Source organism: Lepidochelys kempii, chromosome 7, assembly GCF_965140285.1.
Source record: "Lepidochelys kempii isolate rLepKem1 chromosome 7, rLepKem1.hap1, whole genome shotgun sequence".
NCBI lineage: Eukaryota > Metazoa > Chordata > Testudines > Cheloniidae > Lepidochelys > Lepidochelys kempii.
The window spans coordinates 24,682,412-24,705,541 of record NC_136386.1 but is presented as its reverse complement, the minus strand read 5'-3'; the positions used below and the strand labels follow the sequence as shown (position 1 = coordinate 24,705,541).

The following is a 23,130-nucleotide window of genomic DNA, read 5'->3' as shown; positions in this document are numbered from 1 at the left end:
GGGCAGTCGACATCTAGCCTTTCTTGAAATATAAAATAAAAATGGTCAACCGCCAGTTCGGGACGCCTATGGTTTAAATAATTTTGGATAATGTAATATGGTAGCACATACTAACACTAAGACACAGACATAATTTCATTACTTTTTGAGATATTAATCAGAAATTAACTTTTCATCACCTCCTTGAAGGGACTGTAGCTCCCTTAGGAAGAATTTTAGGATGCGTGTTCATTTTTTCTTAAAATGACCTAAGGATTCACCCTCAAAGTTGTGTTGGATGTTTTCCAATCACTCTGGATAGATCACAGAAATCACTCCTAATTTACGCAAAAATGTTTACTGTATATTTATATGCCTGCTGCACGTGACTTTTTCAGTAAATTTAAAATGACAAACAACGCTACCAAAAGACCATCGAACAGATAACATATAAAATAAGTCCGGCAGAGTGATACGGGAGCATGTACAAATGAACAAATGTACTGGTAATGGGAGCCTGTGGGAGAAATGAGCTTACGTGGTTAATATCTCTTGCGATATCTTAATGTTAATATTGCGTCTTGCATCACACTTTTCCGTAATTGCAGCACTCAGTGCGTCTCGTTGATCAACGCTTACAAAAGAACTATCAGTACATACTTATCTAACTAATCTACACGAGTACGTACTCGCCTAACCTTGGCACAAGGGTGGGAGCAGTCTGCAGTGTTGCTGGATATCTGATAGTTATCTGATTCTTTAATAAAACATATCTCCAAAAAACTTTGTAATTTTGTATCTGTACATTAAATCTTGATTTTGGCTGAAGTGAGAATAACTGTGACATTATGTAAAGTGGTAAAGTAGATGTTAATATCAGTTGCTATACAATCTGAAACTTTTTGGCACTTTTAGGACTTTCTTGCTAAATATCATTAATTTTGGATTGAAAATGAAAAAAAAACAAACAACTGGAGCAGTGGAGCAGTCAAGATTTTCTGTGATCCGGCTCCGCTCCAGCTCCGGGCAAAAACCTGCAGCTCCACTGCTCCGCGCTCCAGCTCCAGATTCTTAATTCTTATTTTTAATTATGTTTGAAAATGATGAATGATGCAGTTCTTATTGACTGGATGATTACTTTTTACTTGTGATTTGTGTCTAGCTCTGTTTGGCTGAAAATTCAAAATGCACAAAAAATAGCTTTTTTTTTTTTTAAATAAAACTACTTGAAATGTTCTGGATACATAAATAAAAGTTTATTTACAGTACTTTAAATTGGGAGTAAGTCAGCTGAAGGCAGTAGAGTTACTTTGGTGGCGTGGAGTGAAGAATAAAGCCCAATGCTATAGTAATGGAAACATCAGTATTTTGTATTTTTCACCCTGATTTAGATTTGAAATTTCAAATTACATCAGTCTTATATCCGGAATGGAAAGAGAAAACATGCACATGTCATTCTGTATCTTCATGTATACATGCATGTGTTATATTAGAGCTTGCGAGAAAGGCATACCATATTTCTATTCAGGTTTGTCAGACGCATTTGGTTTACGAGGGATATGTTTCCTTGAGTAGTGTAATGCTCATTGGGAATATTTAATCATATGAGTTGTAACAGCTGCCATGGCTTACCCCAGGAGCAGACTGCAGGCAGGAAGCTGGTAAACATGACTTTCTTTGCTTGTTGAACTCTAATGCAGAACAGACAGTTGGAACAAATAATTCACTTCCTGGTTGCTGCCCCTGCCAGCACACCCCTCTTAAAGGGAATCACATCAAATAACTGGAACTCTTAACCAGGCTTTCAGACCCTACAATAGACATTAATCAAATGCTGTTTGTGCATTAAATGTCTTTCCGTGTGTTCTGTAACTTGAATGCTACTTTATCTAGAGCTGCTGAGTAACTCATCAAGAAAGCTCAATCTATTATTGTAGGAGTACAAAGAAACGTCCATCTCTCTAATACATTACAGTCCCATTTATTGAAAGGTTGTGGGGCAATATAAAATCTTTGGGGAAGAGGGTTTCAAATAAATAGGAACAGTGGGAACTTGACTGAGTTTTAGTTAATGTGATTTAATTGTACTAATTATTTAATGATAGTTGTGATCCTAAGTTTCCATCTTTCTTCTTTCCTTCAGTTCAGCCCTTGATGAGGCAGATCCTACTGTTAAGTGGATTCTTTCTGTTGGCTCAGAATGCTTTAATCTTCTCACTCTTTTTCAGTGTTTGTCCTCCGTGTTGACTTGCACTTTGTACATGCTTGGAACTAGTGTCTTGATATTATTTTATTACATGAAGTGATATAAAATGTGAAAGGTTGAACAGAGGGTAGTGACCATGTACTTTGAAGTGCTGCTGATGGTTTAAACAGCAGAAATGAACAGCATCTCTGCTACTAAATATGAAAGAAAAAAGCCCTGGAATATAATTTCCTTTTTTTTTCTTTTTTAATAATGGTTTCAGAACGTCATCGGAACCGGTGGCCTGTGGCAGCTGTACCCAGGAGGAGGAGGCTTTTCTGAACCGTAAGCCCTGCTCTTAAAGACTCTGATTGTTATGTTTAAATTCTAATCAGAGAATGGGGTGTTTTTCAATAAATTAATGTCTTTTTGAAAGAAGTTATAGTCAGTGTTCTCCATCTGCTGCACACCCACCTACTGTCTAAGTTAACAAAGCCAGCCTCACAGTTAAATGTGCTATTTGTGAGATCTACAGCAAAGCAAAGGCTAAATAGTGGCTGTAAGCCACTGTGCATGCGGTGGCAAACTGGGAAAGTGCATTGCCCAAGCAGAAACTCTAAGGCAGGGGTTTTCAAACTTTTTTCCTCGTGACCCAGTTGAAGAAAATTGTTGATGCCGTGACCCAACGTAATTATATCTTTTGACTAGAGTTTTCATAAAATCATAATATTGCAATACATTCCAGCTTAACCCACTTTACATAACTAACACTAGACAGGTTTCAGAGTAACAGCCGTGTTAGTCTGTATTCGCAAAAAGAAAAGGAGGACTTGTGGCACCTTAGAGACTAACCAATTTATTAGAGCATAAGCTTTCGTGAGCTACAGCTCACTTCCTCAGATGCATATCATGGAAACTGCAGCAGGCTTTATATATACACAGAGAATATGAAACAATACCTATTCCCACCCCACTGTCCTGCTGGTAATAGCTTATCTAAAGTGATTTCCAGCACAAATCCAGGTTTTCTCACCCTCCACCCCCCCACACAAATTCACTCTCCTGCTGGTGATAGCCCATCCAAAGTGACAACTCTTTACACAATGTGCATGACAATCAAGCTGGGCTATTTCCTGCACAAATCCAGGTTCTCACATCCCCCCACCCCCATACACACACAAACTCACTCTCCTGCTGGTAATAGCTCATCCAAACTGACCACTCTTCAAGTTAAAATCCAAGTTAAACCAGAACATCTGGGAGGGGGGGGGTAGGAAAAAACAAGAGGAAACAGGCTACCTTGCATAATGACTTAGCCACTCCAAGTCTCTATTTAAGCCTAAATTAATAGTATCCAATTTGCAAATGAATTCCAATTCAGCAGTTTCTCGCTGGAGTCTGGATTTGAAGTTTTTTTGTTTTAAGATAGCGACCTTCATGTCTGTGATCGCGTGACCAGAGAGATTGAAGTGTTCTCCGACTGGTTTATGAACACTTCTGCCCCTCCACCCCCACGAACATGATACAGTTCTGTGGTGACCTAGAATCCTATTTTCGACGTCTCCGACTCAAGGAATATTTCCAAAATACCTCTGAACAGCATACTAATCCACAGAGGTCTCCCTACCAACACTACAGAAAGAGGGATTCTAGGTGGACTCCTCCTGAAGGTCGAAACAGCAGACTGGACTTCTACATAGAGTGCTTCCGCCGACGTGCACGGGCTGAAATTGTGGAAAAGCAGCATCACTTGCCCCATAACCTCAGCCATGCGGAACGCAATGCCATCCACAGCCTCAGAAACAACTCTGACATCATAATCAAAAAGGCTGACAAAGGAGGTGCTGTTGTCGTCATGAATAGGTCGGAATATGAACAAGAGGCTGCTCGGCAGCTCTCCAACACGAGTTTCTACAAGCCATTACCCTCTGATCCCACTGAGAGTTACCAAAAGCAATTACAGCATTTGCTCAAGAAACTTCCTGAAAAAGCACAAGATCAAATCCGCACAGACACACCCCTGGAACCCCGACCTGGGATATTCTATCTACTACCCAAGATCCATAAACCTGGAAATCCTGGGCGCCCCATCATCTCAGGCATTGGCACCCTGACAGCAGGATTGTCTGGCTATGTAGACTCCCTCCTCAGGCCCTACGCTACCAGCACTCCCAGCTACCTTCGAGACACCACTGACTTCCTGAGGAAACTACAATCCATCGGTGATCTTCCTGATAACACCATCCTGGCCACTATGGATGTAGAAGCCCTCTACACCAACATTCCACACAAAGATGGACTACAAGCCGTCAAGAACACTATCCCCGATAATGTCACGGCTAACCTGGTGGCTGAACTTTGTGACTTTGTCCTTACCCATAACTACTTCACATTTGGGGACAATGTATACCTTCAGATCAGCGGCACTGCTATGGGTACCCGCATGGCCCCACAGTATGCCAACATTTTTATGGCTGATTTAGAACAACGCTTCCTCAGCTCTCGTCCCCTAAAGCCCCTACTCTACTTGCGCTATATTGATGACATCTTCATCATCTGGACCCATGGAAAAGAAGCCCTTGAGGAATTCCACCATGATTTCAACAATTTCCATCCCACCACCAACCTCAGCCTGGTCCAGTCCACACAAGAGATCCACTTCCTGGACACTACAGTGCTAATAAACAATGGTCACATAAACACCACCCTATACCGGAAACCTACTGACCGCTATTCCTACCTGCATGCCTCCAGCTTTCACCCTGACCACACCACACGATCCATCGTCTACAGCCAAGCTCTGCGATACAACCGCATTTGCTCCAACCCCTCAGACAGAGACAAACACCTACAAGATCTCTGTCAAGCTTTCTTACAACTACAATACCCACCTGTGGAAGTAAAGAAACAGATTGATAGAGCCAGAAGAGTTCCCAGAAGTTACCTACTACAGGACAGGCCTAACAAAGAAAATAACAGAACGCCACTAGCCGTCACCTTCAGCCCCCAACTAAAACCCCTCCAACGCATTATTAAGGATCTACAACCTATCCTAAAGGATGACCCAACACTCTCACAAATCTTGGGAGACAGGTCAGTCCTTGCCTACAGACAGCCCCGCAACCTGAAGCAAATACTCACCAACAACCACATACCACACAACAGAACCACTAACCCAGGGACTTATCCTTGCAACAAAGCCCGTTGCCAACTGTGCCCACATATCTATTCAGGGGACACCATCACAGGGCCTAATAACATCAGCCACACTACCAGAGGCTCGTTCACCTGCACATCCACCAATGTGATATATGCCATCATGTGCCAGCAATGCCCCTCTGCCATGTACATTGGTCAAACTGGACAGTCTCTACGTAAAAGAATAAATGGACACAAATCAGATGTCAAGAATTATAACATTCATAAACCAGTCGGAGAACACTTCAATCTCTCTGGTCACGCGATCACAGACATGAAGGTCGCTATCTTAAAACAAAAAAACTTCAAATCCAGACTCCAGCGAGAAACTGCTGAATTGGAATTCATTTGCAAATTGGATACTATTAATTTAGGCTTAAATAGAGACTTGGAGTGGCTAAGTCATTATGCAAGGTAGCCTGTTTCCTCTTGTTTTTTCCTACCCCCCCCTCCCAGATGTTCTGGTTTAACTTGGATTTTAACTTGAAGAGTGGTCAGTTTGGATGAGCTATTACCAGCAGGAGAGTGAGTTTGTGTGTGTATGGGGGTGGGGGGATGTGAGAACCTGGATTTGTGCAGGAAATAGCCCAGCTTGATTGTCATGCACATTGTGTAAAGAGTTGTCACTTTGGATGGGCTATCACCAGCAGGAGAGTGAATTTGTGTGGGGGGGTGGAGGGTGAGAAAACCTGGATTTGTGCTGGAAATCACTTTAGATAAGCTATTACCAGCAGGACAGTGGGGTGGGAATAGGTATTGTTTCATATTCTCTGTGTATATATAAAGCCTGCTGCAGTTTCCACGATATGCATCTGAGGAAGTGAGCTGTAGCTCACGAAAGCTTATGCTCTAATAAATTGGTTAGTCTCTAAGGTGCCACAAGTCCTCCTTTTCTTAACACTAGACACTAGCTTTAGTAAGCCTATGGTAAGGAGTGTGGGAGGTGGCCCAAGGTAGGGCCGAGGGTGAGGTGCAGAGGTGAGTGCTCTGTCTGTGGGTGAGGGCTCTAAGGTGGAGCTGGGGATGAGGGATTCAGGGTGCAGGAGGGGGCTCAGGACTGGGGCAGAGAGTTGAGATTAGGGGTGGGGCCAGGGATGAGGGGTTCAAGATGCAGAAGGGGGCAGGGGGTTGGGGTGGGGCCAGGGATGTGGAGTTTGGAGTGCAGGCAGGCTGCCACAGGGCTGGGGCCAGAGGACTCCCCCCAGCCCTCTCCCTGTAGACAGCAGCTAGCTCCAGGGGAGGGGCCATTCTCTCTTCCTGCCCGCAGCACAGAGCTCCTGGGGAAGGGGCCCCTTTCTCCTCCTGCTGCAAGAAGCACAGAGCAGCTCCGGGGGAAGGGCCTCTCTCTCCCTCTGCATGGTGCTCCAGGGGAAGGGTCCGAGTCCCGGCAGCAGCGAGCTCCGGGCTGGGGGAGAGGCCCGCAGCAGCCCTGCAAGCCCCAACTTGCTCCCCTCCCCGGTTCCCGCTCACCCCTTACCTCTCTCCTCTTTAGGTCCCTGCTGCACGGCCCTTTAGAGCTGGCGCGCGGCAACAATCATTATAATTTGAATCAGCAAGGCGACCCAGTGACTGACATTCCGTGACCCAGTACTGGGTCCCGACCCGTACTTTGAAAAACACTGCTCTAAGGTGTTTGCGCACCCCTCAGTCAAAATTTTTTGAGCACGCTCCCCCAATATATGTATATTTATTTATCTAAGGGGGCCCCGGGGCCCTGGCCTGCAGCTCTAAAGCCCCTTTCGGAATGCGGACCTGAGAGCACGGGCCGGAGGACTCAGGAGGAGCAGGGACAGCCGCGCAGCCAGCAGCCGGAGAGAAGCGGCGCTTTCCCCTTCAAAGCGACACTTTGGCCGGCTTTGAAGGGGAAAGTGCCGCTTCTTTCTGGCTGCACGGCTGTCCCTGCTCCTCCACGGGCTGGGGGACTCAGGGCTGCCCCCCTCCCCTTTTTTTTCCCCCCTCCGGCAGTGCTCCTCCTGCCATGCCGCCCTTTTGCTCTGGTGGCAGTCCTCCTGCTGCACTCCCCAATCGATCGTCTTGCGCACCCCCTGGGGTGCATGCACCCCACTTTGGAGACCACTGCTCCAAGGCACCATACCCAAAGCTGGCACATTGCCTCCAGGAGCAATGGTGGAGTATAGCTTTTGCTGTACCCCCCTGAAAGCTTGCAATGTGTGCTCCCTGCCTTCTCCCACAAACTCCTTATACTATGCCATAAAGGAGAGAGGGGGGTCCTCACACCTCTAGGTGTTACAGCACCACTGAATTACTAGAGACCCTACGTCCTCCTGTCTGGAGAGGTTACAGGCTGGGAGTGTGCTGTTCTCCTGCACAAGGGTAAAGGGAGGAGAGCCCCTACATACTCTCCTCAACCTTTTACACATCCACAATGTGGCCCTGAGTAGCGAAAGTGCCTGGGACATTTCTGGGTTAATGCCCTTGGAAATTAGACTGTTTTTGTCTAAAAAACAGAACATTTTCTTCAGCACTCTTTCCCCCAGCTAATCTTAGCCATTATATTTTAAAATATGTTTCTTAATTTTAATATAAAATATGACCCAGTAGTACAGCTCCAGTTCAGAATAGATTGTAAATACAATGTTTGATTCCTGTTCGGCAACATAATATACCAGCTGTAGCAGCTACTGTAACGCCTCAAAATAATCAAAACCCATCTGGAGCAAAACAGAAGTAGGATTATCCATGGGCCCTATTGTGAGAAGTTGAGCAGTAGTACTGGGAGGTGGGTGGTTAGTGAACCTTGGATTTAAATATGCTTGGATTTATAATTCATTCTTGTGAGGAGGCTAGCATTGAGAAATGGATGGTATGGCAGATGTTCAGCATCAGGAATTAAGGGATATGCCCAGGATATCTGTGTGCCAGGGTTTAATCCTTCAGTAGTAAAGTGCATGCATGCTGTTTAGTGATGAGAGTATAGAAATAAAGGAATCCCACATTATGCTGTACAGACAGTTGCATTTGAAAAGCAATTTGTATTAGCAATCCCAGAACATGGAAGTTCTTTGAGATCTTGCATTTGGAGCACTCTGAGGTTCTGGCAGGGGGCCTTTTAACATAGCTCTTGGGAACAATATATTTTCAGTTTAGTACGAGGATTTGAATGCTCTGCTATTTTCTAGAGAAGGGGACCAATTTGACTCTTCTGAGGGCCTGCAGACAAAGAATGCTATGCCAGGTCTCCTTCCCAGACTTCCTTGAGATCTTTAAGAGGCTCTACTCCTTGATTATCAGCTGCCTGTCTAAAGCAGAAATGAGTCTGACTCAGGACACATGAGGTTGAATTTTAGGTCAGATATTGTATGCTGTGAATCTCAGACTTGGTATGGAGGCTGGGAAGGCTAATTGGGTTAAATGAATGCTTAATAAGAGCTTTCTTACCCCAGTCTTCAGATTGGGGATAGCATGATGGTAGGGAGGGGGTGAGAATTTATGTTTTGCAAAGTGCCATAGCAACTAAATTATGACCAGCTGTCTTAGCTTCATCCGAGAAGATGAGATTGCAGTTTTTAGGGTCAGTTTGGGTCTGAAAGAAATAGGGTTTTAAAACTGAAAACAGTTTGCTGTGTTCCTGACCAATATCTGTTGTATGTTTAATGCCTTCCTCTTATCTTGGCAGCCTTTCCTTCATTCACTATTTTGTTGCTAACCTCTGGTTCTTATTTAACATATGCAGGTGAGGTAGAATCTTAAAGAACAATATGGACCTTGATGTGTTAAACATGTTTGTAATAGCAGGAGGCACTCTGGCTATCCCCATTCTGGCATTTGTAGCATCCTTTCTCCTATGGCCTTCTGCACTGATCAAAATCTATTATTGGTAAGTTAAAGTATAAGAATATTAGCATGGAATGATTATTTTTGGTTCACACTATAACGTAGATTTAAAATGTGTGGTTGCCAGATAGACTGAGTGCTCAGTAAGTCCCACTTATCTTAAAGATGCGGTCCCCATTGATTTTATTGTTTATTATTCATATTCTTAACTCGTGATCATACAGTAGTACATGGGTCCTCAGACTCGGGTGGAGGGTCCCATTATGACGAGTGCTGTACATACACATAGTAAGGAACGGCACTTGCCCCATAGAGCTTACAATCTAACTAAACAATGAAGATAAAGGCTGGGAGAGAGAAAGTATTAATTATCCTGATTTTGCAGATAGGGACCTGAGGTATAGAGAAATTGAGCAACTTGCCCAGGGTCACATATGAGCAGTGACATTGGAACAATTTTTACAGAGAGGGTGCTGAGAGCCATTGAACAAAACTGTAAACCCTGTGTATGATAGAAACCACGTCAAGCCTTGGCGTGCTGCTGCACCCCTAGTTCCAGCACCCCTGCATGTGAGGTCACTGTCAAAGCCAGGTACTGAACCTTGGTCTCCTGAGTCCCAGAGTTCAGTGTTGTGTTCTCTTCTAGCCCATAGAGATGAGTAACAGAGGAGTCCAGCTTTAATACATTTCAGAAGACAGGATTGTTTATTGACAAGGCATGTTATGAAAACTTCCCAAAATCTCAGTCAGCTATTCTTGATACCAAGGTACACTGGCACCTGGGGGAAGTATTCTTAGGGCCCGTAATATAAAATTAGATTAAGACTTTAACATGTGGATGGAGTTTTATTATAATAGATTTGTTTTACTCTTAAAAAACATAACTTTAAAACACAGACTGAAGGAATACTATCATTCCTTATCACACTCTCCCAACTGAGGCTTTTTGGGTCATGTCTTTGTTGCAGGTTGCTAGGCAGGGCTTGATTATCCGGGTTGCTTTCATTTGAGAGGGAGGGCTGCCCATGGGAACTGGTGTCATTTGCACTTTTCACGGTACGGGAGAACAGACTGGGGGAAAATGGCCTGTTGGACACCCTCATCAATCAGGAAGGCTATCTGGATCTTGTGGGCAGGAGTGATTGTCGCAATGGGACCAGAATGTGGGTTCAAGCAGAGCAGAGAAACAAAACAAGGTGTGGGAGAGAATTAAAAGCAAGAGAGCAATTGATAGAGGCTTCATGATTCCTCTGTGAACTGGGACAGGGCAATCTTCCAGCAAGACAGAGTGGAAACCTGGTAATTTCATGCTCAGGACAAATAGAAGTGTTATGCTCAGGAGAAGTAGAAAACCCCGGTGCAGCAGTAATCTGCATTGGTAATGCAGTTGTCAGAGTCTGTGCAACTCCTCTTGACATCTCATGACAAAGCTGCATTTCTGTGAGTCATTCCTTTGCTAAGGAGATGATGGTAATGGGCTCTCACTGAGAGAAACATTAATGGCTCTAAGTTCGTTCCCCATCACAACTGTATTCAGAGTAACAGCCATGTTAGTCTGTATTCGCAAAAAGAAAAGGAGTACTTGTGGCACCTTAGAGACTAACCAATTTATTTGAGCATGAGCTTTCGTGAGCTACAGCTCACTTCATCGGATGCATACCATGGAAACTGCAGCAGACATTATATACACACAGAGATCATGAAACAATACCTCCTCCCACCCCACTGTCCTGCTGGTAATAGCTTATCTAAAGTGATCATCCTGCTGGTAATAGCCCATCCAAAGTGACAACTCTCTTCACAATGTGCATGATAATCAAGGTGGGCCATTTCCTGCACAAATCCAGGTTCTCTCACCCCCTAACCCCCCTCCAAAAACCACACACACAAACTCACTCTCCTGTTGGTAATAGCTCATCCAAAGTGACCACTCTCCCTACAATGTGCATGGTAATCAAGGTGGGCCATGTCCAGCACAAATCCAGGCTTTCTCACCTCCCCCCCACCCCTTTTTTTCCCGGGGACACACACACACACACACACACAAACTCACTCTCCTGCTGGCAATAGGTCATCCAAACTGACCACTCTCCAAGTTTAAATCCAAGTTTAACCAGAACGTCTGGGGGGGTGGGGTAGGAAAAAACAAGGGGAAATAGGCTACTTTGCATAATGACTTAGCCACTCCCAGTCTCTATTTAAGCCTAAATTAATAGTATCCAATTTGCAAATGAATTCCAATTCAGCAGTTTCTCGCTGGAGTCTGGATTTGAAGTTTTTTTGTTTTAAGATAGCGACCTTCATGTCTGTGATTGCGTGACCAGAGAGATTGAAGTGTTCTCCGACTGGTTTATGAATGTTATAATTCTTGACATCTGATTTGTGTCCATTTGTTCTTTTACGTAGAGACTGTCCAGTTTGACCAATGTAAATGGCAGAGGGACATTGCTGGCACATGATGGCATATATCACATTGGTGGATGTGCAGGTGAACGAGCCTCTGATAGTGTGGCTGATGTTATTAGGCCCTGTGATGGTGTCCCCTGAATAGATATGTGGGCACAGTTGGCAACGGGCTTTGTTGCAAGGATAAGTCCCTGGGTTAGTGGTTCTGTTGTGTGGTATGTGGTTGTTGGTGAGTATTTGCTTCAGGTTGCGGGGCTGTCTGTAGGCAAGGACTGACCTGTCTCCCAAGATTTGTGAGAGTGTTGGGTCATCCTTTAGGATAGGTTGTAGATCCTTAATAATGCGTTGGAGGGGTTTTAGTTGGGGGCTGAAGGTGACGGCTAGTGGCGTTCTGTTGTTTTCTTTGTTGGGCCTGTCCTGTAGTAGGTGACTTCTGGGAACTCTTCTGGCTCTATCAATCTGTTTCTTCACTTCCGCAGGTGGGTATTTTAGTTGTAAGAAAGCTATTACCAGCAGGACAGTGGGGTGGGAGGAGGTATTGTTTCATGATCTCTGTGTGTATATAATGTCTGCTGCAGTTTTCACGGTATGCATCCGATGAAGTGAGCTGTAGCTCACGAAAGCTCATGCTCAAATAAATTGGTTAGTCTCTAAGGTGCCACAAGTACTCCTTTTTCTTTTCATGACAACTGTATTGTGACTGTACTTACAATAGCCTGGCCAGTCTTATTTCAAAATGGCTAGGCTGCAGAACAAACACAAGGTACCTTCATGTGGTAACTAACATGTGGCCTGTCAGTTTCTTGAATATGAATGTTAATCTGAGGGTTCTGATTTGTATCAGGTTACACAAAGCTTCTTTGAAGCCACATCTTTCCTCATGATTAAGAATATAATTTGAAATGTGAAAACTGTTAGTTACAGAAAGAAGGTTCCCAGCTCTCTCTCTTTCTTTGCAGTGGCGTGTTGAAGACAAGTTGTATAATTTTCCTCATTATCCTATTGTACCCCATCCTTTCCAATAACAGAAGAGAACCACACTAGTTCTTTAGTCTTCATGGAAACGAGATGAAGCAATGATGATGATTGCAATCCCTCTGTTTATTTCAGATGAGGGTTTAAACAGAAAATATTCCTTTAAAAATGCCTCGTCTGGCATTCCAGTTGTGTTAGTTCAGCAGGATTGCTGTACCTGATGTACAGTTAACAGTATGAGTTGTTTTAATTTGGTCACTCATCAGTTCCACTCTACTGCTGAGGTATCTTAAAGTCAAACTGATCTTCCGTAGAAATTTCTGACCATAGTGCAATTTGTAATCCCACTTCCACTCATTCAGGCAAGGCAGCAGTATCAATCTCTCTCTCTCTCTCTTTTTTTTTTTTTTTAATGGACAGACATGTAGGTCTAACAGATTTATTCTAAGTAATCTCATAATCTTATGTATTCAGGCAACTGAAGGTTAAAACTGGCAGGATGTAATCAAACCCTGGAATACTGGTAACTAAATTTGTGTAAGGAAGAATTCCTTTTCTTCACGCATCACATCAGGAACTGTGAGGCAGAATGATGCTTCTGCAAATGATAGCTAAAAAATATCACCAATTCTCTGCTATGGAGATGTCAGTCCAGATGCTGGGACTTCTGTGTCCTCTGGCTTGTATAAATCCGATTGGCAAAAGAGGATTAAATAAGTTTCACTTCCTTTGTAGATGCTTTTCCTATTTTTTTAAAATCTCTATTCTGTGTGTCCTGGGAATGTGTCTCCATAGTGCCCTATAACCAGTAGAGTTATCAGCAGCCATTGCTGTAACAAAGATTGTGCAGACTTGTTTACGTAGATTGTAAACTCTTTGGGGGCAGGCACCATCTTTTGTTCTGTGTTTGTACAGCATTGAGCACAACAGGGCCCTGGACAATGACTAGGGCTCCTAGGTTCTACAGAAATACAATTAATCAACAAGAAGAAGTAGCACAAGCCTATTAACAGACAACGTGAAGGCAGGTGCTGCAGAAATTAGTATTTTGGTGAGTGAAAGAAACAAAGATGCTTTTTCACTCCCATGATTAGATTGTGGAACTCGTTGCCACAGGATGTCATTGAGGTCAATAATTTAGCAAGATTCAGAGTGGGATTGGATGGTGATATGGATAACAAAATATCCATAGTTGTTACAGCACTAAAAGAAGAGTTTTGGAAAGGATACAAAACCAGTCATCAGGGTTTAAGCCAATCTCTCAACTAGTTGGGGTTAGGATGAGGCCTTCATGGAGAGGCAGATTACCCCAAATCTGCCTATTCTGGGCTTTCTTGCACCTTCCTCTGAAGCGTTTGGTACTGGCTGTAGTCACAAATAGGGTACTGGATTGGATGGACCTCGGGGCTGGTCCAGAATGGCAGTTCCTATGGTCTTGAAAATATTTAGTCAGTGGAGACATAGGCAAGAGTTTCAGAGTAGAGACGATGATAAGAAAAGGGCTCATGACAGAGAGCTCTGAGGAGCCAGGCTAAGTAGGGAGGTAAGAATGTGCTAGATGTTTTAAAAAATGAGAGGATGGGGGGAGGATTTTTCTAAAGAGATAAATGCCCGTTTCTTTCTTTTCTAAGCTTAACTTTGAGTCTACATCTGCAGTAGCTGGATCTGTAATGCCTGGACATAACTACGAATCGTGGAGGAGTCTTGTGTACATTTTGTTATAGAATATCCAGCCGTTCTCCCCCCCTCGCACGCCCCCGCTTCCTGTGAATCTTGTTTCTTCAGCATTTTTATTGTTTAATTTGTTGTTTATTCTGTTCATTAGAAATTTGTTTTTTTGTTCTCAAATCATATTCTCTTTGTGCACCTGTAGGAGGGAATGAGAGGGAAAGTATTGTGGCTACTACATAACCAAACTCAGTCCCCTTTCAATCCATGGACAATTTCCCCTTCTCAGGGTAGACTGAGCTCTTGGGAGCAGACTGAGGTCACAGACCTGACAGGGGTAGCCAGTGACAGCAGGTTGCATCTCTTTTCACCACACCATTCAAAACCTGTTCTCTTTGTCCCCCCATTCCCTCTCTCCCCTCCCCATTCTTGTTCTTACGGGTTGCACTAGGTCTACAATGAGCTACACTCTTAATGATAGAGGCCATGGCCTTAGTTTGTAGTTGGGGTGCTACAGAATGACTTTTTCCTTCTCACCTGCTTTTGGTGTGTGTCTCCCTGCAGGGTTTGAGATCTGAGACTGCTCCACTGCCATCTGGCAGTGGATCGCTCCTCCTTTGCTTTGTGTGCTAATCCGTTTAGCTGCCATTCCTGCTGCTGCTAATAGCGTTAACACCTTGTGAGGGATCAGTTCAGCTTTGGACAGATTATTTTGTCTTTTGGTGAATTGATCCATCAGGATCAGTTGCTAAAAATGTTAATATCTTGCCCAATGATGGTTTACACAGGGCCCCTGAGGCAAACTTTAAGACACTTATTCATTCAGGGTGAAATTCACCTCTGAATGTAGTACATGCACAAGGTCTAGGCACCACATAAATCCCACATAAGTCCTCAAAATAGGGCTTACAGTAAATAAGGATTGAGGTGCTGTATAAGCTTTTTGCTGGCTTTCTGCACCCTCACAATGACAACACAATCCAGCCTTAGTGACATCATAGTCGCCTCTTATATGAACTGATACTACACAAGCTGGTATTTATCAATATTCTGGTCACCAGATACTGTGCAATTATTTGTTTAATGTGCAGACAGGGGCCAGAGTCTAATCTCAGTCAGAGTAACTCTGTTGACTTCACTGAAGTCAGTCTTGGTTTTGCTTCAGTGTCATGGAGCTTAGAATCTGCCTTGTGTTGCAAATTCTTGCTTTGTTTGCCTGAATGAACCTCCATTTGTTTTAAAATGTACTTATGGCACTCAGGATTGGTCCCAGACAGAGCAAGAGCAAAAGCAAAAAGGAAAATCTTGTAAAAATAGAGTCCCAAAGTAATCAAAGTTAGAGTGAGATGAATAGAAAGCCCTTGTGCTGAGCCTTGAAGAGGAGGGATTCATGAGACATAAGCAGGGAGGGTGTTGCATACATGCAGCCCCACTCCCCAGCTCATTTCAGATGGACACCTGAGAGCAACGACAGCCTGGTTGACCTCTCTTGCCTTGTGAGCAGCAAAATGGTTGTTTGTGTACTTCAGCCCTACGTGACAGAAGGCCATAGAGACCATCAGCAAAACCTTGGTTTGAAACCAAGTGCATTATTCGAAAGGGCTTTATTTCGGCTGAAAGCAATGCAGGATGCTGTATAGCTGTCCACAATATTGTCCCGGTCACTTTTTGCTTTAAATGTTTTTTCAAATATTATAAAGCAGCTGTCAACAATTCCCCTTTGACACAGAGTGCTCCCTTTCAGATGGGCACCCTAACACCAGGTTTACTGTCCTACTTCCCCCCTGGAGCTCCTGATGACTTCACGACAGGCTCTCTTGTCTCAGTAATACACCTCCTTAGGGCAGTTTATTACAAAATGCTAGTGCAAACAATCTGTAACAAAAGTCCCGAAACATAATCCATTTCTCATGCCCCCCGCCCCCATGCAGTCCTTAAAATCACATGTGATCTGGTCAGTAGACATAGCACATACCACACTCTGGAGCTTTCCACCACTCCTGGGCTCTTCTTTAGTGCTCTCCTGTCCTGCCAGGACAGCTGCCGCATCCCTTCCAGCTGCAACCCCCAGCCTTTCTGCTGGGAGTTCATCCTCATCAGGGAGCACCCAGCTCTGCCCCTGTTCTGTTAAGCTCCCATCTTAAACAGGCCAGAAAGTAGGCCCTGCACCTGTTCCCCAGCCCTCAGTCCTCTGTCACCCTCTGGTTCCAGTGCACCAGCGTGGAGATGTCAGCGGGTATGCCCCTCCGCTGCTCACCTGCCTTTAGCCTGCTTTGGGCCTCAGCTCTGCCTCTCCAGCTTGCAAATCAGTAGGCAACTCCGTCTGCTGCTTTTTTGCCTTCCATTTGCTCCGGCTTGGGGAGTTCATCCAGAAAACCCCTCTTCTGCCTTCCCTGAGGAACCTTCTACAGTTTCCTTCAGGGACCTCCTCCCTCTCTGAGTCTGCACCTGTTCTAGCACAGGGGTGCTAGACAGCTTCATTTAAAGGGGTCAGCCACCCTGTGGCAGCAGCCAAACTATTAAACTTTGATAGAGGTTTGCTAGCTCTTCTGTTCTGTTAAAGTTCTCAGCACCTGTCTGTGGGCTGTCTTGAGTGCATGTTGTCCCTAAGGACAGGTCCCCCACAAGCCCTGCATACCAGTGGAGCCCCACTTCCCATGTAAGTGGTGTATCAGTCCCTTGTGGGGACTGAGTCTCTGTGGCATTTTTCACTGAACTCAAATGAGCCAGCGTAACAACTGCTGTCATTACATGTCCATAATACTTCGCCTTTATATATGTCATTTTACCCAAGGGTCTCCTTGTGCTTTTCAAATATAAACTAAGCTTCGCGATTCCCCTCTGAGTAAGAAAGAATTGTTTGTGTCCATATTAAAGACGAGTAAATTGAGCCAAAAGAGGCTAATCTTCAGCACATCCTCTGAGGCATCCTCAGCCTCCATTGACTTCACTGGAGATTGGTGGTGCTGCGTGTTTGCAAGAGAGGCTCCGTACTGCTGAGAATTGGACCCTGAGGCCCAGATCCACACAGGTATTTAGGTTCCGACCTTCCATTGAAATTGGTAGGCGTTAGGTGCCTAAATACAATTGAGGATCTGGGCATTAAGTGACTTGTCTGCGTTCTCATAGCAAGTCAGGCCTGGAATTGAACCCAGGAGTCTTGTCTGCCTTGTCTTGTGCTTGGACTATTAGATCATGCTCCAGTGTCATGTTTCGCTTAATTGTTTTTCTTTAGGTACTGGCGTCGAGCACTGGGCATGCAGGTTAAATATGCTGACTATGATGATTACCAGTTCTGTTTTTCTTATCGAGGGAGACCTGGATTCAGACCATCCATACTGATGTTACATGGATTTTCAGCCCACAAAGATATGTGGTTGTCTGTGGTCAAGGTATGTTTCCATTTCTCTAACAATAAATGGATACCGCCTTAGTGAGAGAACACTTTTATTTGCTGGTGTTCTGAAGGAGGAGCCTCCAGCTAGCACATTAGGAAGCTTAGCTATACTGATCACAGCTATGACAATTATTTTAGAAAACTAGAAATATCCTCAGCTACTGTACATATTGATCCTCTGATGCATTCCACCCCTTTTGTCATTCAAAGTTTAGAGGATTTATGCTTCCAGACTTAATAATGTCATAGGCTTGTTCTATACTACAGAGTTAGATCGATGTAAGCTGCCTATTGTCAGTGTACATGCTACTGCCTTGCTCCCCCCCCCGAAGTATGTACCCTACTACATCAACATCATAACTCCACTTCCACGAAAGGCTTATGTTGGTGTAGATAGGGCGATGCAGTGTCCGTGTAGACACTGCATTACTTACATTGGCTGTTGGATGTCATTCTTGTCAATTTCACAGTTCCTGCATGGAGCTCGGGGCCGGTGGTGGGCTCCAGCGAGACCCCAGCTGTCCTCCATCCCGGCCCTCTGGTCTGGAAGGTGAGAAGCCTTGGTGGCTGCCCCCCGCAACCAGCGGGGAGGCGAGAAGCCAAGAGCCTGGGCGGCAGCTGGGCAGCTGTGTGGAGCTCAGAGCCTTGGCTCTCAGCTCCCCACGCTGCTCCTCTTCTGGCTGGTGGAAGCGCTCTTGGTGAGGATGCACACCACCAACACAAGAAGGTAGTGTGGTCTTCCTCCACTGCAGTAATTACTGCAATAGCTGTAAGTTGACGTAACACAGGTTGACTTAAGTTGTAGTGTAGACATGCCCATAGAGTTTAAGGTCAGAAGGGGCCACCAGGTCATCCAGTCTGACCCCTGTATATCACAGGCCCTTAAATTATATTTAATAGGATGGAGCCTTTTCTTAACAGCTGGAGTCTGGTGTATAATAATTCTGGTGAATAGGTCATTTCCGGTATTTAATCTACAGGGCCAGATTGGCAGTCTAGTCTGTGCCAGCACCTAGACAGAGTCCCCGTGGAAGGCCCTTAAGACCCAAAATCTGCTTGGGGAGAGGAGGTTGTAGTCTCAGAAAACAGGCTTCATATCCTTGACACTGGAGATGTTTTTAGGGGCCTTACACTGCCAGAGTGAAGGTGTACATGGGATGATTATGGGAGGTACTTATTTCACACTTCCCCATAATAACTCCCACCTGCAGAGTTCCTATGGAGCCAGCAGCAGGAAGTAAAGTTGCTCTCTCCCAGCAACATCTCTGATGGAAAGCAGCAAAGGAGAAGCTACCTGTGCTCTGCTGGAAACTATCTCTGTGTGGTGGCAAAGTTGTGCTGTGAGAGAGAAGTTTTGTGTGAAGGAAATCTAGCCCATGGTATTTCATCACTTCTCGTACAGGGTGTACACGTACCAAACATTCATAACACAGTCCCTTTTTCAGGATCTCCCCTCCTCTTTTTCTTGGATTCTATTTTTTAAATAATAAAACTTCTTCAAGCTTATAAAAGATAATACCAGCTCGCAGTGAACTGATGTAATATGGTGCAGCCATTGGCCACACTGTACTAATCAGCACAACATTTCACAGAGAGATTCTAATAGGAAATCAGTTTTTTTTTTCTGTAATTACCAATTTCCTTCATAGCATCCCTTCTCTAGGCTAACTGCCCAGCGCTTTCTTTCCGCAGTTCCTTCCGAAGAACCTGCACTTGGTTTGTGTTGACATGCCTGGTCATGAGGGCACTACCCGATCATCGTTAGATGACTACTCCATCAATGGGCAAGTTAAAAGAATACACCAGGTGATGGCTTCAGATGTGTTCTATGCCTGTTCTTCTTCATGTCCCCCTTCCTGGGCAATCAGAGTATATGGGTTTGATTTGTCTTTGAAGTGACTGGAAACCAGGATTTCCTCTCTTTAGAGGATTGAAGGTGAAACATGGAGGGCTAGATTGTGCCCTTGGCTCAGCCCTGTGTAGATGGCAGTATGTGAGTGTGCTGCCTCAGGAAAACCCCAAAGAAGTAATTTCATAGATAGATTCATAGATATTTAGGTCAGAAGGGACCATTATGATCATCTAGTCTGACCTCCTGCACAACGCAGGCCACAGAATTTCACCCACCACCCCTGCGAGAAACCTCTCACCTATGTCTGAGCTATTGAAGTCCTCAAATCGTGGCTTAAAGACTTCAAGGAGCAGAGAATCCTCCAGCAAGTGACCTGTGCCCCATGCTACAGAGGAAGGCGAAAAACCTCCAGGGCCTCTTCCAATCTGCCCTGGAGGAAAATTCCTTCCTGACCCCAAATATGGCGATCAGCTAAACCCTGAGCATATGGGCAAGATTCACCAGCCAGATACCACAGAAAATTCTTTCCTGGGTAACTCAGATCCCACCCCATCTAATATCCCATCACAGGCCATTGGGACTATTTACCATGAATATTTAATTACCAAAACCATGTTATCCCATCATACCATCTCCTCCATAAACTTATCGAGTTTAATCTTAAAGCCAGATAGATCTTTTACCCTCACTGCTTCCCTTGGAAGGCTGTTCCAAAACTTCACTCCTCTGAATTTCCCTGCTCTCCTCTTATTGCAGGGGAAATAATCTACTCCTGGCCTGTAGCAACTGCAATTTACTTTTCCTTCCCCATCCCCTCCTGCAGCTCAGCTGTGCATTCCTTTGGGTCACTAAATGGGCCAGTATTGCCTTTGCTCCTTGGCTCTCTTTCATGTGCTAAGCTGCAGCCATCCTCCAGAAGGAAGTTTGCAGAGTTGTCCCTCTGTTCCTTCAAGGACTAACCCCCTGCTGTGTGACTGATTAGCCTGAACAGTCTTACTGCTTTAGGCACGTTCAAATACATTAGAAAATTCAGTGTGCAAATTACAACTAGGATCCTGTGTGCCAGAATCAGATGCGTTCTTAAAACCCTGCAGCTCACAGGAGCTTCGTATGATGGGAGAGCTTTTTTGTACTTTGCTGCACAGATTATAAGATGTGTAAATTTTCCTTTCAGCATAATGGCTGAGCCATGCAGAGTCATAATTCAGGTGTATGGCCGGGCTGAAGAAAAATGCTTGGGGGGGGGGGCAGGGAGGAAAATGTGGAGGAACAGCCGTTGCATTTTCCCCAATCATATACTCTGATTTTATTTCAGTTCCTCTCCACCCATAAATCTTTTCAAGAGCCAGCAGTGAAAATGGGCAGGGATCCAGGATCACCACCTACAAGCCTCTCCCTCCCACCCCCGTCACTCACGCACCGCTCTATCAGATTAAGCACTGCTGAAGTGGTATTGAATCCCCATCTCTGTAAAAGCTGCCAAGCGCCTCTGTCCATTTCCTTTGGCATCATCTGCAGATGCCTTCCTTGTGACTGTGTTGCTTTTTTACTTCACATTTGAATTAAGTATATAATATATTCTGGGTCAGATTCTTATTTATGCGAACATCTCTGCACTGCCAGAGTGGTGTACAGGAACCTCCATGTCAATGAGTATTAGGCCTCAATGGAGAGCGTTAAATCTCTCCTAAGATAAGCTCTGCAGCAGAGCTCTTAAAATGGAGAGGCGATTGGTAAGATGCTGCTGAAATAGACAGCAGGTGGGGACCACATTTTTGTATTTTGTAAGTCTGTATTTTTTCCCCTTGTTCCTTACTGGCATGATCAAGATGGGTGAGGCTGGAATGTAGGACAGAAGAGGAACAAGACCAAGCAGGAAGGTGGCAGGAGATGAAGCAAGGGCTGTTGTTCTCTATAACGTGGATCAGACTGCAGATTATTTTTGTTTGTTTGTTTTCCTTTCCTTTAAAGAGGGATGTAGATGAGGCTGGATGGTTCAGAGGCTTGGTAACGGCCTGTGAAGCCTTAGCCGTTCCAATCCTGCCTGGGTCAGTAGTGACCGAAAGTTATAGTCAACGCTTGTTTGCTAACCTTCTGGTTTGTAAGCATCTGTGGGCCAGGGACCTGTGTTCTTGTTTGTCTGTCAAGCACCAGCCAGACCTGTGAAACAGTAAACATAACCGCAGGAAAGGAGAGTGGTGTTCTCAGTGGGCACGTATCCTGTCACAGAAGCTGCTTCCACGCTTGTTGCTAATTTGACAATCTCAGCAGTGCTAAAAACTAAAAGGTCATGGACCCCGAACTACTCTTGTAGCTCTCGAGCTTGTTCCTCCTGCTCATGGACAAGGCACTTCGCTGGGACAAGGTGGGGAAGCTTATCCTGCTCTGTGGATGGTGATGTCCTCCCTCAGCACTGTTAAGCCAACACCTTCCATGGGAAATATGTTTCCTTTGATTTAAAGAGGACGCACGGGCAATCTCAAGATTCTGTGGATCCACCACACTGCTCTAGCTTTGCTTTTAGGATTTACTGCAATGCTGCCAGGAGCTCGTGATTGCTATATGCTGTAGCTTTGACGTTTATTTTTTCTAATGACTCTGATTGTAACTGTGCAATTGGTCCCTGTGGCCTCATTGCCCTTTCCATTTCAGTTTGTTGAATGTATCAAGCTGAACAGAAAACCTTTTCACCTGATCGGCACCTCAATGGGTGGAAATGTTGCAGGAGTTTATGCTGCTCAATACCCAGCAGAGATTTGCAGCCTGTCTCTTGTATGCCCTGCAGGTGAGTGGCACAATAAAAAGTGAGTATGGCAGTAAGTAGCTAGGTATATACTCTGTACCAAAGCATTAACCTAGAGAACCTCAGGTAGTACTGAATCCAGTGTACACTTTGTGAATTAGATAGTGGGAAGAAATACTTGGCACCAACTGAGATTTTAGAATCCAATTCAGATTTATTTATACTCCGTAAGACTAATTAGACTTCTAACAGAACAGTACATGTACTCCTGGAACTCAGCACATGAAGTGTGAGGTAACAAATGCTGTGAAAGCTGAATTCCAGTCTCTGTTCTAAGCCCCCTTTTTCACAGCTTTCTCCAGCAAACTCCTGTTTAGGCTGAAACGTTCCATGCTTAGTTGCAGCCCAAAGGTGCCTTTTTTTTTTTTTTTAATGGTGTGTGCAGAAAACAATGTGTTTGCATAGCTCAATATTGGCTGGAGCTGTGGGGACAGACAATCTGTGCTTTTGAAAAAGACTAGTTCTGAATTTATTTGAGCTGTGAACATTTAAAATGGAATGTTCACACATGTACATAGTGGAGGAAGAATATGGACAGAAAGAGAGCTGCCTTAATTGGTCCCCCATCCACAGTGCTCACTGCAGAGGAGGACAACACACATCAGCGCCTTTGCTTTCTGCTATCTTGGAGTCTGTGCTACACCGAGGTAGAGGTTTTCAGAAATTGCTATGCTGGGAGTAGTTTTTCCATCTGTTGCAGGGAAGGGAAGGCAGAGATGGAAGTGTAGGTAAGAGGAGGGATCAGGAACGTGGAGGAGTATTTGCAGGCCTAGTGAAAGAGTTGCTGTTTTCTCACTGGCTTTTACAGATCAAAGGGTTGTGGCTCTCCTGAAGTGGTGGCGTTTGGTATCACAGCAGCTACTTCTGTTACA

The 23,130-nt window shown here is 44.6% G+C and overlaps 1 protein-coding gene across 2 annotated transcripts in view; it reads left to right on the top strand.

Annotated features, from left to right (window-relative positions):
• ABHD6 (abhydrolase domain containing 6, acylglycerol lipase) overlaps positions 1 to 23,130 on the top strand; it is a 44,621-nt gene that overhangs the window by 10,495 nt on the left and 10,996 nt on the right. For both annotated transcript variants that reach the window (XM_073351436.2, XM_073351438.2), the window contains exons 2-6: positions 2,448 to 2,509; positions 9,057 to 9,200; positions 17,442 to 17,598; positions 19,296 to 19,409; positions 22,108 to 22,240. In XM_073351436.2, the coding sequence (XP_073207537.1) occupies positions 9,082 to 9,200; positions 17,442 to 17,598; positions 19,296 to 19,409; positions 22,108 to 22,240 (523 nt within the window). In that variant the 5' untranslated portion in view covers positions 2,448 to 2,509; positions 9,057 to 9,081. The remainder of the gene's footprint in view (positions 1 to 2,447; positions 2,510 to 9,056; positions 9,201 to 17,441; positions 17,599 to 19,295; positions 19,410 to 22,107; positions 22,241 to 23,130) is intronic.